The 18,367-nt window shown below is 32.2% G+C and overlaps 2 protein-coding genes, 2 long non-coding RNA genes and 5 other non-coding genes across 9 annotated transcripts; 7 read left to right on the top strand and 2 right to left on the bottom strand.

Annotated features, from left to right (window-relative positions):
- Positions 1 to 229: 229 nt before the first annotated feature.
- On the top strand, positions 230 to 1,937 carry LOC105972025 (Tetratricopeptide repeat (TPR)-like superfamily protein). Its single transcript, XM_012996961.2, has one exon. It carries the CDS (start codon positions 298 to 300, stop codon positions 1,573 to 1,575), a length of 1,278 nt encoding a protein of 425 aa, XP_012852415.1. The 5' UTR covers positions 230 to 297; the 3' UTR covers positions 1,576 to 1,937.
- A 2,828-nt stretch (positions 1,938 to 4,765) lies between these two features.
- EMB1923 (embryo defective 1923) lies at positions 4,766 to 7,134 on the top strand. The gene is made up of 2 exons (XM_012997030.2): positions 4,766 to 5,267; positions 6,185 to 7,134. Exons 1-2 carry the CDS (start codon positions 4,889 to 4,891, stop codon positions 6,883 to 6,885), a joined length of 1,080 nt encoding a protein of 359 aa, XP_012852484.2. The 5' UTR covers positions 4,766 to 4,888; the 3' UTR covers positions 6,886 to 7,134.
- Positions 7,135 to 8,757: 1,623 nt separating this feature from the next.
- LOC148765623 (small nucleolar RNA snoR134) lies at positions 8,758 to 8,914 on the top strand. Its single transcript, XR_016029461.1, has one exon. It is a non-coding gene; the product is annotated as a small nucleolar RNA snoR134 (small nucleolar RNA).
- Positions 8,915 to 9,158: 244 nt separating this feature from the next.
- On the top strand, positions 9,159 to 9,249 carry LOC148765622 (small nucleolar RNA U36a). The gene has a single exon (XR_016029427.1). It is a non-coding gene; the product is annotated as a small nucleolar RNA U36a (small nucleolar RNA).
- A 39-nt stretch (positions 9,250 to 9,288) lies between these two features.
- Positions 9,289 to 9,380, top strand: LOC148765621 (small nucleolar RNA Z223). Its single transcript, XR_016029437.1, has one exon. It is a non-coding gene; the product is annotated as a small nucleolar RNA Z223 (small nucleolar RNA).
- Positions 9,381 to 9,429: 49 nt separating this feature from the next.
- Positions 9,430 to 9,519, top strand: LOC148765620 (small nucleolar RNA Z223). The gene has a single exon (XR_016029438.1). It is a non-coding gene; the product is annotated as a small nucleolar RNA Z223 (small nucleolar RNA).
- A 539-nt stretch (positions 9,520 to 10,058) lies between these two features.
- On the top strand, positions 10,059 to 10,164 carry LOC148765619 (small nucleolar RNA snoR97). The gene has a single exon (XR_016029452.1). It is a non-coding gene; the product is annotated as a small nucleolar RNA snoR97 (small nucleolar RNA).
- Positions 10,165 to 12,867: 2,703 nt separating this feature from the next.
- On the bottom strand, positions 12,868 to 13,998 carry LOC148765618 (uncharacterized). Its single transcript, XR_016029361.1, has 2 exons — positions 13,729 to 13,998; positions 12,868 to 13,504 (listed from the first exon to the last, which is right to left on the bottom strand). It is a non-coding gene; the product is annotated as an uncharacterized LOC148765618 (long non-coding RNA).
- A 3,148-nt stretch (positions 13,999 to 17,146) lies between these two features.
- Positions 17,147 to 17,823, bottom strand: LOC148765617 (uncharacterized). The gene is made up of 2 exons (XR_016029207.1): positions 17,538 to 17,823; positions 17,147 to 17,348 (listed from the first exon to the last, which is right to left on the bottom strand). It is a non-coding gene; the product is annotated as an uncharacterized LOC148765617 (long non-coding RNA).
- Between the last annotated feature and the right edge of the window lie 544 nt (positions 17,824 to 18,367).

The following is an 18,367-nucleotide window of genomic DNA, read 5'->3' as shown; positions in this document are numbered from 1 at the left end:
TGTATATCTTTCTCGTCCGACATCCAATTTTGGTGATTCAAGTTGGATTAGAAAACTAACTCAGAATACTACAAATTCTATTTTTCGGGTTTTGAAAATTTTGGAATTAAAAATGATCAAAATCACATTTGAAGTCGTAACGGTATTATTAAAGCTCGAACGACATTTATCACGTCCCAAACCTTAAATATCTTCTAATTTTTTGGTTGAATATATTCATTTTCAGCTTTTTGATAGTTGCTATGGATTTAGAATGGCAGCTTGCAAATATTAGTTCCAAACAGTTGCCAAGCAACCATGGCATCCTACTCTTCAAATTACCTCCGGTTACTTTCTTACACTAAACTCCTCACTTCTCACGTCAACAATGGCCGCCACCACCAAGCCCTCTCTCTCTTCCAACACATCCATTCTTCTCTCTCCCAATGCTTAGACCCCTTTATTTTCCCACTCGCCCTCAAGTCTTCCTCCTTCCTCCGCCGCCCCGACATCGGCGCGTCCATCCACGCTCTCGCCGTCAAGTCCTCCTTCGTCAACAGCCCTTTCGTCGCCTGCGGCCTGGTCGACCTGTACGGCAAATGCGTCTCCATTTTCTCTGCCCGCCAAGTGTTCGACGAAATTCCCGAACGAAATGTCGTCGTTTGGAACTCGATGATCTCTCTGTACACCCGTTCCAAAGATATGCAGAGCGCTCTCAACCTCTTCAATGCGATGGATTTTCCGCCGAATGCATCCACCTTCAATACAATCATCATGGGGTTTTCGGAAATGGAAGACGGGCTTTTCGATACCCTCAAATTCTACAGGAAAATGCAGGAAACGAATATACAGCCAAATTTAATCACTCTCTTAGGATTATTACGCGCTTTTGTAAGCGTTTCAGCGTTGCATTTAATCAAAGAAATGCACGCATTCTCGATAAGAACCGATATCGATCCAAATTCGCACTTGAGCAGCGGCCTAGTGGAGGCGTACGGGCGGTGCGGGTGCCTTCAGAAAGCCCGTTTCGTATTCGATAGTATAAAACAAAAGGACGTAGTTGCATGGAGCAGCCTTATATCGGCCTACGCACTGCACGGACAAGCAGGAAAAGCACTTGAGACGTTCGAACAAATGGAGTCACAAAACGTGAGAGCCGACGAAATCACTTTTCTCGGGGTGCTCAAGGCTTGCAGCCATGCTGGACTTGCTGACGTGGCGCTGATGTATTTTTCCCGGATGAATGATCATTATGGTGTGGGGCCCAACAGCGACCACTTTGCTTGTTTGGTTGATGTGTTGAGCAGGGCGGGGAGATTACACGAGGCGTATGAAGTGTTGAGGAAAATGTCGACTAAAGCCACCGCCAAAGCTTGGGGTGCGCTTCTTGGAGCTTGTTGTACGTTCGGGGAAGTGGATTTAGCGGAGATTTCGGGTCGGGCTTTGCTTGAAATAGAACCGAATAATCCTGCTAATTACGTGTTGTTGGCGAGAATTTATGGGGGGTGGGGGCGGTACGAGGAGGCTGAAAAGGTTAGGAATGAAATGGTGAAGAGAGGGATTAATGTATCGCCCGGTAGTAGTTGGGTTGCGTAATAACGGTGACATGGAATATGAATTATTACACGATTTTTTCGCTTGTCCAAAAATCAAGACGGTTGTTTTCTGGGGAGTTAGATGCTACACCAGTGATTTACATTGGGTTGATTTGATGAATAACTAATTATCCACTAAGCACACATACACATGGGTGTGTGTGATTATGTGTAGATCTACGATTCAAATTTATCCAATTTAAATAATCAGGTGTAGCATCTAATTTCCCTTATTTTCTGATCTTTTATGTATTAATTTGAAGGTGGAAATTAATTGGAGAATCAACATTATAAATGTAGTGAGCTTTACTTTCTTTGGAGGTTGCTTATTGTTCCTATATGAATAATGTTGGGATAATTACATTTGAGGTCTCTCTTGTTGACGCCATTTTCACTTTTAGTCCCTCATTTACCACGGTCAACAATTAACATTTTAATGTTAACAACTAATGACACATTTGGTCCCTCCGTCTATTTCACTTTCAACAATTAACGGTCAGCGGTTGAATTATGGCTGAATTTGGAAGGATTTTTTAGCAAAATTCAATAAAACCCCTATATTATTTTGAACTTCTAAAAAAGTCCTTTTTTTAAAATATTTGTCAAGAATCCCCCTATTAAATGTTTTCGACCGGACACCGCCCCAATGATATTAACCCTTTGATCGGTTGTGAAAAGACATAAATACACCAAGGGTGATTTTGCAATTACAAAAGTATACGACTTTATAACTATTATTTTATTTTTGCAATATTTTTAATTAGAAAAATATAATTGGGTTTTGTAATGTCTATAATTCAATATAAACTATTCTAATCTATAGCGTATTAAAATTATTTCGTATTTTTTATCTCAATTTTTAAATAATAGCTAAATATAATTATATAATATAGTTGAATAGTCTACTTCATTAAATTGTACAAAAACCTAAACTATTTTTTTGTAGGAACAAGAACAAAAACAGAATAAGAATCATTGAAGAGTATGGGTAAACAAATTTGATTACCAAACTTCATGAAACGAAAATTATAAACAAAAATTTACAATCAAATATTAAGCACAAAAATATATAACCTACATTTTCTCTTTGACATGGCATCGCTTCAATAGCGTTATTTGTATAAACACAAACAAATATTTGTTTTTCACATGACATCGATCGTATGTGATTCACGAAATACTTTCCAACCTTTAATCAACTCCGTCCTCCAACTTCAGTGTTTTTTTCTTGAACAAAGTACAACACTGAACTCACTTTGACCTTCCAAGCATTTGCATTTGCTTCTGAAAATGCTCATTGTTTTGTTCACCAACAGAGAAGCACCAAATAATGATACAAAATAATTTTGTAAAGCCTCTTTTCACGGTATTGCTGTTGTAGGAGCATATTAGAGGCATTAAAAGTAGTGGTTGTTTTCTCTAACATGTATGCTTCAGAAATATACCCATTCACTGTTTTGAAATCTTGCAATCTCAAGTGCATCCATTCATATTGATCCTTCGGGATAATCACACACTTTTGGTGATCATATCTCTCTTTTAAATTGTTCCATAGAGCAGCTGGATCTTTAACCCCAAGATATTATGATTTCAAACTCTCGCGGAGATGATGCGAATGAAAATCCTTGATTTTGCATAATCTTGTTTGTTTGTCAAACACCATCATTCCTAGTATTTTCAAAATTCATTGCATTCAAATGAATTTCCATATCATAATAATAAAAGATACTAGACGAAATATTTATTTAAAATAAAAGATCATTCGAATAAATATATAATCCACATACCAAGAAATATTGCACGCCCCCCTCGCGTCAACTTCATCTACATGTTCTGGGCATGCACACCCTTCCACCCTCTGCCTGGAATTGACCAAAATAAATCGAAATTATATAAATACAACGTACGTAGTGATATGTCATGAACAACAATCCATAGTTCAAACTCCGATGAGGAGTGTATACGCCTTTTTTTCTTTGTTCCTCTTTTTTTATTATTTGAGAAGAAATTATATGTATATGTAGTCTTCATCAACATAAAACAAATTTATAGACAATGTGGGCTAATTGAATTTATAGGCTCCATGGTCTGGAAACGTTTTGCTATTATTCAATGCAGTTTTAAATGTTAGACGTTACAAAATCTCTTTTAAAACTATTTTATTTTTTTATTTTACGGCTTACATTTTGCACATGTGATTAGACAATTTCAACCCGTTATAGTATGAAAATACACATAGATTTCATCTTTGTAAATGTAATTCTCAAATCTTAATTGCAAATTAGGATGCACGAAGACCGGTAAATAATTTATTCTATTTTTATTGGAGAATTAGTTACATTTAAGAAAAAATACAGTTTTCATCTATTAAGTTTGTACTGATTTCATATTTGGTCATCTATGTTAACAAAAATAACATTTGGTCCCTTCGTTTTTTAAACAAAAATTAAATGTCAAAACTTTTAGAATAATGCAATAACAAAGGAGAACAAGCACTTCACCCCCTAAAAAAATTTCCATTTTCTCGCATTTTCCCCTCTATAAAACAAATTAGGGATAAGTAGATAACACTTGCTTCAAATATTTGTTTTGGTTGCAATTCGCCCCAAAAATCAATTTTTAGTGGGCATCGTGCACCAAATATAATATTTTAGAGTTGCAATGTGCAGAAAAATAATTTTTTTAAAGGGCAATGTGCAATAAAAATAACATTAAATGGGCAACATACAATAAAAACACTCAATTCCGGTGAATAATTCATCGGAATTTTTCTATGGAGGCAATGTACAATAAGAATATTATTTTGAAGGGGTAAATTACGAAACCCCCTCTTAACATAGGTTGAATAACGAAAAACATCCCCACCTATCCGTAATAACCAAATTCCCCCTTTGATTAACTGTTGATCGATTTTTTTAACAGAAAATGGGTAGAATCTATTATACTCTCTGTTAAATTGGTGAGAAATAAAAGAAAATGCCCGAAATTGTGTAAAGTCAATTCCATGGAATAAAAAAAAATCGTGAAAAATCACACTGTAAGATTTTGTGTAAGACGGAAACAAACATCAGGGGATTTTAGTAATTACGATTAGGTGGGGGTGTTTTTCATAATTACTATTTTGAAGGGTGACATTCACCTTTTTTAAATTTATAGGGGGTAAAGTAAAAATATTATAATTATAATTTTCCCAAAAACTAAAAAAAAAAAAAAAAAAAAAAAAAAAAAAAAAAAAACCCTCTTCTTCATTCGCACTGTCAAATTAGCGATGGCAAAATTCTGAAACGCCTGTGTACAAAAACCCCAATTTAATCATGTCGTCAATGGCGCTCTCAACTCTCCACTTCAAAACCCCAATAAAATTCATACCAAACATCTCCTCTCGAATTGTTCATCGGATTAACCCTTCATTTCAATTCACCTCTTCTTCATTAGCCCCAACGATAAACCCTTCAAAAGAATTCCGGAGCACCCACAATTTTTACGGGCCGTTAAATAAATCCGTTAATGGGTTTTCAGCAAAATCTCGTGGCTGCGTTGTGAAAGCACAAAATGGAAGTGATTCCGCCGTTAATAAAACGGAGAAAGAAGACGAAGAAATGGCGGCGCGTGGGCAGAGCAGTATGCCGGAGAGGTTTAGATATTTGACTAAAGAAGCTCCTGATAAATCTGTTAGATGGCCTTGGCTCATTGGTATTGAATTCTGAATTTTTATTTTTCAATTTTGAATTTTGAATTTTTAATTTCTATTGATTGATTATGTGAGTTCACTGTAGTATAGTTTCTGATTTTTATCCCCATTTTGCTTTGTGTGTATGTTTATCTTCTGAGATTTATCAAGGATATGAAGAAATAGATTTGTTTTGAATGTGAATTTCAGAGAAGACGAATGCTTAATCGATCGATAGTGCTAAATTGTGGTGCATGTGGTGATAAATAACTAATTTCAATGCTAATCGTTATTTTCTTGTCACGTTTATGAATGTATAATTAAAATACTGGGATTGCGGTGCACCAGAATGGTCAAGATTCAACCTTTTCTACTTGTAGCTAGAAATCGATGAATTTTGTTTCTCAATTGTGAAGGAAAACTGTAACGGGAACTAGGACTATACGAGAAACAAGAAAATTAGTAATATGATAACTTTGTTTGTGTACATGCACAATAAAAATGAGAGAGATGGTCGGAAGTGTTATGGGTTTTTAAAGTCTTGATCTCGTGGATCAATATTACGATGCAAGACGAGATTAGATCAAAGTTAAGTGGTAAAGTAATGAATGACCGCTCATAATTTTTATGTCCGAGAATCTTTGCTTTTTTTTTTTACGTGGAACTTCAATTTTTTGAAATTGTCAAAGGCCTCGTTTGGTTGGTACAATAAGCCATGATTAATCTATTAATTAATCATGTCTTATTTAATGTTTGGTTATGGCAATAACTTTATTTTTTTCTGCACTGGCTAACAGTTATTGGCTTATTGGGTAATTACGTATTGGACTTCTTATCTTGGTTAATTTTATCAGGGCCGATGTGCATTTCTTGATTGTTCTTATTCCATCGGAATAGAAATAAATAAATAAAAAATAATCTATTTTATTTCTATTTGCAGTGTTGGCATTCATGCTCTACACATGGAGAACCGTCTTGTGGGAGCTTTCCAACTGGAGGAAGTCTATTTTCGCAATCGGTCGATTCTTGCAATATTTATCGAAATTCGCATTAGCCTTCTTATTCCATTTCATCGGAAATCCACTCACATCTTTAATCCATGCAATCGAAACAACCCTATACACTATCCGGTCCTTCTACTCCGGCGTAATCGCATACGCTCCAATCTCCGATCTAACCCTAATCATCATGCTGACATCAGCAGTACTTGCTATCTCGGAAGCCGCAGCTCCAGACTCGGTCAACAGGCATCCATACATACTCACAGTGGCTGGATTAATCGGCTATTGTGCCGTTAAAAACTATATAACCGAGCTGTTTTTTTGGACATTGCTTGTGGGGTTGTTTGGTTATAGTAGTTTGGTGAAGAAACGGGATTATGTTTCTTCCGCATTGCCCGTTGCTGTTGTTTTGGCTGCTGTGGGTGAGCCTTGGGTTAGAGTAATTTCGATGGGCTCGTTTTTGGGATTGGCTATTTTTCATTACTCGAGGAAAAAAATTGTGGATTCGAAAGAAGGTGAAGAGAACAACGGGGTGGTGAATAGGGTTCCGATTCCGTTGGTTTGTGCTGGGCTGGCGATTGGCGTTCGAGTTGCTGCTAAATGGGCTGGTTATAGGCATTTGACATGGATGATTGCTTAAACTTACAAATTGGAAAGGAAAAAAAAACAAGAAAAAGGTGTGTGTGTTACCATTTTGATAAAAATGTTGCATCTTCTTGAATTTCTTGTTTTTATTTTATCTTTCGTGTTGGCCGAGTAGATTGCGAAGGGACAATTTTGACGTAGGGAAGTCTCGTTTAGTGTGTTTTTGTGTTGGTATTGTATCTCGTTTTGAACTACGCTTAAATCGGGGAGTGGTATGGTCAATATAAATTGTGAGTCGATGAAACGGACGTATACATTGTGAATCGATGAAACGGATGTCTAACATTTTATTTTAAAAACAATCAAGATCTTTTGAATTTTTTTTTACCAAACATAGCTTGTAAGCTTAGCAAGATTACTAAAATAAAGGTTTAGAAACTGAAATGGGATTGGATTTGAAATATGTTTATAAGATTTCGATTTTTGATTCGAAAATAAATTTTGAAAATTCCGATTTTTCCTTAAAATTACACTTGTGATCTCAAAATTTCTAGAACTTTACTTAATGTAGAATACTAAATTACTAATATACTTATTTAAGTTAAGATACAATAAAATTCGATAAATTAATACTCCATAATTCAGTAACCTAGCTTAAATAACTTTTTTTTTCCCGGACTTGTCTCGCAGACAACGCTAATTATTTACAAGACTTAACAAGCTCTAATTCAATCGCATCCATCATTTTCGTTAACATGGTAACTTCTGTTGTAGTTCAACAAAAAAACAATATCATTGTTGTTATTAGAGCTTTCAGTCCAGGAACAGATTCGGTAGTAGAATTATCATCTCCAACTTCATTCTCTTAAAGAGTTCTCACGATACTCTTAATTATTTGCCCTCGATCAACAACTCTAAAGTTGCATGGTTTTCTTGATGGTAGTTGAAGAGTTTGTGACATTTGATAATTCAGTTTATTGATTATATTTTACAATTTTTTTTTTTTTTTTTTGTGGTTTCAGGTTTAGTAAGGCAACTGTATCAAATACCTTGAATCACTTCCATCACTGAAGTTTTAGTATTATGAAATTTATTACCATTGTCGCACCAAAAAACTGGTATATAAAAATTTCGGTACAGTACAGTATGCTAAGTATAGTTACTTAGCATACTATCTCCACTCTTTATATGAAATAAATTAATTATTAGAATAAAATTTTATTTGTTAATATATTTCAGTAAGGTAATACAATTTTAATAATATTGAGTAACGTTAACCTACCAAAAAAATTCGATACAATACAGTAATTATTCGATAGAAATATTTAGGTAAAAAATCGGTTTAGTTCGTTATGACAACGTGTTGGTAGGGCAATATGGTAAGAAAGACCACCCCTGAGTTTCAACATCTAATGGTTCGTCCATACTTTTCGAATTCATGTTATTAGTTGACAAAAGTAAAATAATTTTGCAATTGTATTTTGATGAACCTCTATAGTCTATAGTTATTGAAATATCATTAATAATAATAAAAAAAACATTTAACAATTTTATAAATTAATAATTATAATTTCATTAGATAATAGTTTCAAAATAATATCCAAATAGATCCGGGTCAGATCCAACCCGGTGTAAATTTAACCTATTCATAATGGGCTCAGTCAGTAATCGGAGTCGGCGTGCAAAGTTAGGTTTTTTTTTTTTAGGGTTACCCACATAAATTTTTCTATATAAGCCCCAAAACCCCAATCTTCTAAAAGCAGATCAGCAGCCTCAATTCCTCCATCTCCATCAAAACCCTAACCAGATCTATTAACAAAAAAAATCCCCAATTTCTCTTCAAAATTCGCGATTCCCTTCTTTTCTTCATCAAATCAAAAAAAATTTGATGTCTTTTTCTATAAATCGTTCTGTAATTTTTCTCGAATTGCACGTCGCTACCCCGGGCTCTTTGGATAATTACAATAGATGAAGAAAGCAGCCCCAATGCTTGTGCTAAAACTACGCCGTTTTGTGTTGCAGATTTCGCCGCTTTGTACCTTTCATACCCACGGCCTTTCTGTGTCAAAAAAACGCCTATATTTATTTTATTTATATTTTACTCCTCTGATTTTATGTTTTCTTCAGATCTGCCTCTCACACCTTTAGCAATTTTCTGATATTTAATTTAATAAAATCAATGGAAACAGCGCTAGTCATAGAGGCACAAATTGCAGCGGTTTTCACGTGGGGGTTCTTTCCTTTTTTTATACAGGTTTACCTCTAAAAAAATTCGCTATATTCTTCAAAAAAAAAAGATTCAATTTTTAATTTTTTTTTTTTAATTTTTGGCTGTGATTAAAAATTATCCGCGCTTCTGAGGTTTTTTAAAGTCGATGAAGTATATGGGTAAAATGGTTGAATTTCTTAATATGAGCCATTTATATATTATTATTATTTTTTAAATTATTTTTTTTTTGAATTTCAGTGATGATTGTTAATACAGCCTATTATGCCAGTTCTGCTTCAGATAATTCTTGATCGAAAAGCTGTTATACATCTGAGAATTATTTTAATTTATTTTGAATTATTTATTTAAATCCTTTTTTAACAGTTTATTGAATTGCAGTGATGATTGTTTACACAGCTTAATGCCAGTTCTGCTTCAGATAATTCTTGATTGAAAAGCTGTTATACATCTGAGCCTCTTTCTAATATGTTTAACTTGTTTATTTGAAATAAATTTAAATTATTTATTTGAAATATGTGTATATTATTTATTGAAATATATTGAAATTATTTATTTGAAATATATTTAAATTATTTATTTGAAATGTATTTATTTTTCAATGATGAATTAATCCGAATAATTGAGGTATGGTTGATCACAAGACCTTGTTAATTCAGGGAGAACCACTTGGGGTTGCCATATCTTTCATGAAATTACTGGATTTTTCTGAGTTTATTTTTTAATTTAATTTAATTTTATTTTTGATTAATTGAAAATTAATTAAGTGTTTAATTATGCTAATGAGGATTTGTTGGATAGTAAATGAGGTGTGGTGAAGTCAAGTTCCTGCTTCTGCAGGATGAACCTCTTGATTAATCCATACTAATATGATCACAATTCATTGACTGAGGCAAATTTGCAATATTTTTTAATTACTAAATTAAAATAAATTTTATTTATAATATATTTATGTTTGTTTTTGTTTGTTTATACGAGTTTCAACTATACTCTTGCCTGTAATAATAAATCGGGCTTGGTGTCTGAAAAAACTCGTATATTTATTTGTTGATATCAACTTCGTCTTGAAAATTAATCGGGCCGGAGTCAAACTACAGCAATACATTTCATTAAAGTTAATTTTTTTAAAGTTGGGTTTTTTATAATTACCTAAATGGTAGAAGGGTGTCTTTTTTTTTTGAAATTTGTTTTTTCTTGGAGTGTTTGACTGTAATTATTCTTTTTTTTTTTTAGGTTTAGTTTTTGATTTGATTTATCGTTGTTAATTATGTGTATTTTGATTTTAGTTGACGTTTGTGTTAATTGCGATTAATGTAAATTGTATTTTGTATTTTGTTTATGTATTTAAATAATTAGGAAAACAGTTAATAAAAGGTTCTGATTGTCTTATGAATTGTAGACTGACCAATTAAATAAATGTGTGCACGTTTATTTCCTCGGAAATCCGATTCTATTTATTTTGATCATGAGGTAAGTTAAATTGCGCAAAAGTCTTTCACGTTTGGATAATTAAAACCACCTTTTAGTTATGAATTTTCTTATTTGTCCACTACTATGGTGTCAAATTCAACAAAATGTTATAGATTTCATGGAATATTCTTTAGTTTGTATTCGTTTTACGCAAAAAAAAAAAAAAACAGTTTCTGATGCATCACAATATGATATTTACAAGCCAATAGACACATCTTATGATCATCTTGTTTCAAAATTAGGAACTCAAATGGGATAAAACAGATACAAACTGGAGAATGTTCAATATAATCTAAAATATCCGACTAAATTCGACATCATTAGGGTGAATGTGAAGAAAATTCGTAATTGAGGGGTGATTATAATTACCCAAAGATGAGGAGTTTTTTCGTAATTTGACCTTACCTCAGGGTTTGACCGTGATTTACCCTAAACAATGGTCCATTACAAATAAGCCCATGATGGCATACTTAGGTAGTGTTTGCAAAAGCTTTTAAAAATAGATTATGAGCTTTTTTACTCACATAATCTGTTTTTAGGTGTTTGCAAAACCGACTTTTGGTTTTGTTTCTCTTAAAATAAGCTGCTTTAAGCTATAATTTAAAAACACTCATGTACCTTCTTTTTCTATTTTAGTTAATTTTCCATATTTTTTGCAAACACCCCCAATTTTTAGAATTAAGCACTTGAAACCAGCTTAACTCACAATCACTAACTTATGTTTTTAGGGGTTGTCTAGGGTCCGAGAGGGTTGTACTTCTCGGACCCTAATCTTCCAATAAAATTGTGCCACGTAAGATTAGTACGAACCCAAGAAAAATTTGTACGATACCTACCATATGACTAAAATTACATTAAAACCCTTAAAACTAAAATTTAATTATAAATTAACAATTAATATCTAAGTTTAATTACAAAGCAAAACAAAACGAAACCGTACGTCTAAATAATTTTTCTTTCATCTTCTTCCATGAACCGTAAGCCCTAATCATTGATCCATCATTTTTTTTTCTTTTTCTTTCTGTCTTCTTCGTTTTTCCATCTTCTTCATTAAATCGTACACCATGTTATTCGCATCCATCATTAATTCTTATTTCGAGTCTTCTTCTTTATCATCAGTCATTACCTTCAAGTCTTCTCCCTCTCTAGAGTTCGTCCCAGCAAAAAAAAAAAAAAAAAAAAAAAAAAATCGAAACAATTTAGGATTATTGAGATAGATATATTCTCTTTTTTTCTCCCTCCCTAGATATTGTCCCAACAAAAAAAAAATCGAAATTCTTATGAGTAAGAAATTGGGAATCCACAAAATCTTATTTTTCACCAAATTCTTATCGGCGTGAGAGATTAGTGAACATGTGCATCTAAGAGCATATCAAGCATGGCCACACTATGGAACTTGTGGACTGAATGAGCTGCCTCGTCCTTCAAGTCCGTGTAATGATTAGCCGTTTGAGCACCTTCACAACAACCATTAGATGGACACTAGAGAAACATCCACTTCTCGCAAGTAACGATCTTCCCGTGTTATGTATAACACTGTCATAACACCACCCTTTATATATATATATATATATATATATATATATATATATATATATATATATATATATATATATATATATATATATATATATATATATATATATATATATATATATTATTTGGGATTGGAGCAAATGGAATATTTTTTCGAGTTAGTGTTGTTTAACTTGTAATAATGTTGATACATATAGGTCCTTGTCAAAGCCAATAAATGTATGGAACAGTTCTTAACGCCTTGATAGTTACTGCCTTATTATTCTTTTTGTGTGCATTATTGCAGACTTTTTCTCAGATTTTTCAGATACAACTTAGTTGATGTGGTTCTTGCAGGCATAGATTTGCTGTCCCTGGAGCTTTTTTTTTCGCAATTTTGTTTTTCAATGAAAAATATGGACTGTTAAATTGTAAGCATTTGATTCTATACATTTTTCTGGAGTGCATGTGCAAAGAATGTTCCGCTCATTTGCAATGATATCTCAATGTCAATTTTTCTGGTGTAAAGGCTCTTTTGCAAATTCGACCAACCAAAAATATAAAAACATAATGCCTTATGTTCTAATTTTACGATGGATGCAAGTGAACAAATCGATAGAAGAATATTATCAGAAAGGAACAATTCAAACAAATGCTATAAGATCCAGGGAGACATTTTCATTTTTTTTAAATTTTTTTTTTATAATACCGCACCTCAATTTTTATTTTTTGTTTTTTTTAGAAGTACTGCACCTCATTTAGGATGAGCAATATGACATTGTAGTGAACCAGAGAAAATTCTTTGGCAGAAGAAAATGTGAATACTTCTAAAAAGGCGAAACTTATGTATAATTCAACTTAGATCTATCATAGTTTACCGCATAATCAAAAGACCTACCAATACGAAGAACCAACTACTACAACACAACTCCAAGATCACATCGACAACCAAAAAAGAGACCATATAAACAAAACAACATCGAACAAAGACGAAAACAATACCCTTGCAAATAAAATCACATTTTTTTTTTATCAATAACAAACATCAGAAATTCAACTGCAAGTTTTTCATGAATTTCCATCACATCATCAAATGCGTTCAGAAGATTTTGGCATCACATCATGCGAAAGTCAATTGCAAAGATAGCAAGGCCATTCTTTTGCGGAACACCGGCTCAGCATTTGCAGAAATCAACGAGATATCCTGGGTACTAATGTTGATTGCCCATATGTAGCTGGTAAGCGACATTACGGCTGATAGTTGGTTACTAGTGCTGATTGGCCATTATGACTCTGGATAAAACCCCTTCATTCGATTAGCCTCGAAGATCGGAAAGGTAGATAGGTGATTGGCTTCTACAAATTGTTGTGATGGTGTAGACAAGAGGATAAGCGGCATTTGATGAGGTTGAGGCTGGGCTGCCTTTCCGCCATTTCCACTTGTTCCGTACGGTTTTAAGTTCTTTACACGAACAACAATGCAAAAAACCATAGAGCTCAGTGCAATGAGCTAGAGAATCAGATAATCCAAAATCAGACACAATTCCTATTTGAAATTTTGTCAACACCTCAACAACACCAAACTAGGTACAAGATTCAACCATTTCACCATGGGAAAGGAAAAATTCAAAACCCCAATCAGAAAACAATCGAAACACTAGACCTATACTACAACGCAGTACTCACCTCATTTTCACACATTTCGTTAAAAATCCGCAAACCCATCTCTAGATTTCCGCAATTGACGCAACCTCGAATCATAAATCCACATGACTATGTCTTTGAGAGGTGTTTCATCGAATAGGTGGAGTGCTTCAACCAATCAAAAGTTTTCAACATACGAAGAAATCATATTTGATTTCTTTTGTGAGAAGAAGGGGATGCTTGTCGAGATGGGGATTTTCGTTTTGGGAAGAAAATTTGTGATGCTTTGATTTAATTTGATCGCGTAGTGTTGTTAATTAATTATGATTATTATAATATTTCTTAATAGATATTTTGTTTTTTTTATTGGAGTTTATAAGGTTAAATATGTAATTTATAAAAAGTACGATGTGTGTACGGTGGTGTACGATGTGTTTTTACTGGGTTCGTACATTATTTTTTAAATTTCTAGTGTCGTACTAGGTCGTACTGGATCGTACACATAAATCAATGGATGAGATTGAAACTTAAGTATTTTGTACGCGCAAGATTAAAAAAATTAGGGTCCGAGAAGTACAGCCCTCTCGGACCCTAGACAACCCCATGTTTTTAAATAAGTTTGCAAACACCAGTTTATTCATAATGGGGTTCAGACAAAAAACTATTTTACAAAAAAATCGACACATTGTCCAAGGGTGTGTAAAATACTAAAAATAGCCTCTCACATTTTAATATGCAAAAAATTCATCCTTTAATTTAATTTAACTTCATTTTGACCCCAAATTTTACAAGTTATTCAATTCTTATTCAAAACTCAATTTTGAGTACAATTTTCGCCCGTCGCCGCTGTTGACTTTTTTTTCTCCTGATTTTTTCGTCGGTCTTCTGCGTTGACTTTTTCGTCTTTTTTTCCTTCTTTCTGCCGCCGATGACCGGTGTCGTTGACTTTTTTTTTTTTTTTTGATTTTTTTTCTTTAACATCTTTTTGCCCCGTTTTAACAACAAGATTATGGTGGTTGGCACAATAATATTAACTATACTGTTTTACACAATAATATTGTTATATAATTCTCTAGCATAGTAATATTAACACAACAAAGATCATTATTATTATATAATAGAGTAATATTAGAGGGTGTTTGGCTAAACTTCTTTTAAACAACTGATAAGCTCTTACGTCTGATAACATGTTTTAAGAGCTGATAAGCTGATATATCTTATTTTTAGGATTAATTTTTAGTGTGTTTGGATAATGAACTTATTTCCTATTTTTACTCCTTATAAGATCTTAAATAAAAATGTGGGGTAGATGTACTTTCTAAAAAAGATCTTATTTGCTCTCCAACAGCTTATTTTATAAAAAAATTAAGATCGTTTTTTTTTAAATTTACCAAACACTTGGGAAGAGCTTATAAACTCTAATACATCTTATAAGCTCCTTTTAATATCTTATAAGCTTAGCAAAACACTCTCTTAATATGTTGACCGTTCAACAAATGCAAACATAATAAAAAGCAAAAAAAAAATAATATTGATGTGGTTGACAGTAATATTACTGTCATCCACAATAATATTACTGTAACAACAGTAATATTACCGTCAACCACAATAATATTATTGTGTTTACAGTAATTTTAACGTTAACGACAGTAATATAATTACATTGACTTGTCAACAAATCGAACAAATAAATTAAAAAAACCAAAAAAATAATAATATTGTTGTGGCTGACGGTAATTGTACTATCAACGACAGTACATGTACGTAATTGCACTGTCGTTGACAATACAATTACGGTCAGCGACACTGTAATTACTGTTAATGACAGTACAATTACGGTCAACGTTTAGTAGCGGGCGTAAAAAAAGGGACAAAAAAATTAGGAAAAGAAAAACTAAAAAAACTCAACGCTGGAAACCGGCTGCGGAAAGAATAGACTGAAAAAAAAAATTAATTAAAAAAAGTCAACGCCGAAAAATCGGCGGCGGAAAAATCAGACATGAAAGAAAAAAAAAAAAAAAAAAGTCAATGCCGAAAACAGGCGGCAAAAAAAATTCAAAACAAAAAAATAAGTCAAATTTGATTTTTTTTAAAATTGATTAAATTGAAGTTAAATTGGGGTTAGAATTAGGAAATTAGTTTAAAGGGTTAGGCGTAATTTTGTTATATAGCATATGTAATACTTACCCCTTTAAAGTATCATTAATCACTTACCCTCAACATCAAATATGATATATTTTAAAACTAAAACATAATAAACATAACAATCTAATAATTATTAGATGTCACGCAAGTGATGACCTAGCGGTTTGAGCAAGTGAGCATGAGTCAATTGACCCGTGTTCAAATTCCATTGCCAACGGTCGCTAGGTCGAGTTTGTCACACATGGTTAGCCTAGAATAATAAAAAGGGGCTATATGACAAACATCCCTCATTGGATTTTGACTTCTTGATAAATCCAAATTTTAATGTGATTTTTGACATAAACCCAAATGACACAAATTACCCAAAATGCCCTAACTAATCCCATTAAATGCAGATTACTCCATTTAGGGTTTTTTGGATTTCTTTATATTTTATATTTATTTTAATTTTGATTAATTTTTAGGGGTTATTTTACATACCCCTAAAAGGGGCTATATGACAAACACCCCTCATTGGATTTTGACTTCTTGATAAATCCAAATTTTAATGTGATTTTTGACATAAACCCAAATGACACAAACTACCCAAAATGCCCTAACTAATCCCATTAAATGCAGATTACTCCATTTAGGGTTTTTTGGATTTCTTTATATTTTATATTTATTTTAATTTTGATTAATTTTTAGGGGTTATTTTACATACCCCCCTAGCCACTAAATAAAGTAGGGATAAACTCAAGCCCAAATCATCCTTTGACATACCCCCCTGGGGACGCGAAAGTACTATACTACCCTTATGTGCAATTTTCGGCCAAACTGCATTCAACATTTATGGTCCTGCATTTATCATTTTCGCTGATTTATTTATTATTATTTTCTTTTCTTTTTTTTTTTTATAAATCTGTTTGTTAAATATATATATATATATATATATATATATATATATATATATATATATATATATATATATATATATATATATATATATATATATATATATATATATATATATATATATATATATATATATATATATATATATATATATATATATATATATATATATATATATATTTTTAATTTTTTTTTTAAAATAAAAAAAATTATTATTTTTTTTATTTTTTTTATTTTTATTTTTTAATTTTTTTTTTTAATTTTCAAAACAATATGTTTACAGTACTGAAAATAACTACATGTAACTACCTATAGTAATTCATAGTTATGTTCGTTTTTTCCCCATATTTTTAGTCGATCAATTGTATACACACACGAATACTGACTTGTACAAAATAAATTCATAAAACCCCAACAAAAATTTACAAATTTAAATATTTTTATTATAAATCACATCAGAACCAATAAAATACAAAACGAAAATACATAAATATACGCATATATAACTACATGTTACTATAGTAATGTATAGTTATGTATACAGTCTGTTGAACAGATCTGATGTAACTTAAAAAAACAAAAATTTGACACCTTCAAGGAAAGGATCAATGGCCTTCATTAAGCTGCAATTGCAAAATCAAAACAAAAAGAAATTACTTTAGTGCAAATCAACAAATTTGAATAAAAACATCAAAACACTCAAAAATCACCAAACATTATTAAGAGATCGAGAGATAGAGAGAGAGGTTATTGATGGGAAATGCAAAAAAATATACAAATAAATCTGAAAAGATAAAAATAAACGAAATTACCATCAAAATATAGATCCCGACGAGAGGAATCCAACGGTGGATGACCTGTCAAATTTCGACGGGTGGAACACAAAATAAAGCTCCGGCAAGACCACCGTCTTCGAATGAAAAAAAATTGCAGAAACAGATCCGCGCTCGAAACTGAATGAAATCACCACCAAAATAAAGAGCTCGACGAGAGGAATCCAACGGTAGTTAAACCATCGAATTCCGACCACCGAAGAGAGAGTTATGGCTCCGGGAAGCAATTTCGCCGGTGAGAGGTTTGTAGAGGCGGAATTTTGAATCTGGGAGAAGAAGAGAGAGACCGTGAGTGGCTAGGGTTAAAACTGATTTTAGAAGAGTATTATAGGTACTTCAGGGTAGCCCAGGGGGGTATGTCAAAATATTTTCGAAATGAGGGGGGTTTCACCTAGAGTGTAATCCACTTGGTAGTTAGTTCTATATAATTTGGAAATGAGGGGGGTCTACAAAATAATCCCTAATTTTTATTTTCTATTTTTATTTTAAATTAGTTTTTTCTTATTCATATTTTTCATTTTTTCATTTTAATTTTTTTTAAATGGTTTTATTTTATTTTCAGTTTTTTTTTTCCAGTCTTTTAATTTCATTTTTTTCAAATCGTCTTTTCGATTTTTTCGATTTTTTCCGGAAAAAATGTTTTATTTAATTTTTTTAGTTTTTATTTTGATTAAAAAAATAAATTTCTTTTGTTTTATTTTTCAATGTTTTATTAAATAATATTTTTTTAATTTTTTTACCAGGTTATCAAATTGAAATTCGCTACATATTTATCGAAATCCACTATAAACTTATCGAAATGAACTATT

The sequence above is a fragment of the Erythranthe guttata genome, chromosome 13, assembly GCF_056151865.1.
Source record: "Erythranthe guttata isolate IM_541 chromosome 13, IM_541, whole genome shotgun sequence".
NCBI classification, from domain to species: domain Eukaryota; kingdom Viridiplantae; phylum Streptophyta; class Magnoliopsida; order Lamiales; family Phrymaceae; genus Erythranthe; species Erythranthe guttata.
This window is presented reverse-complemented; position numbering and strand designations above follow the sequence as displayed.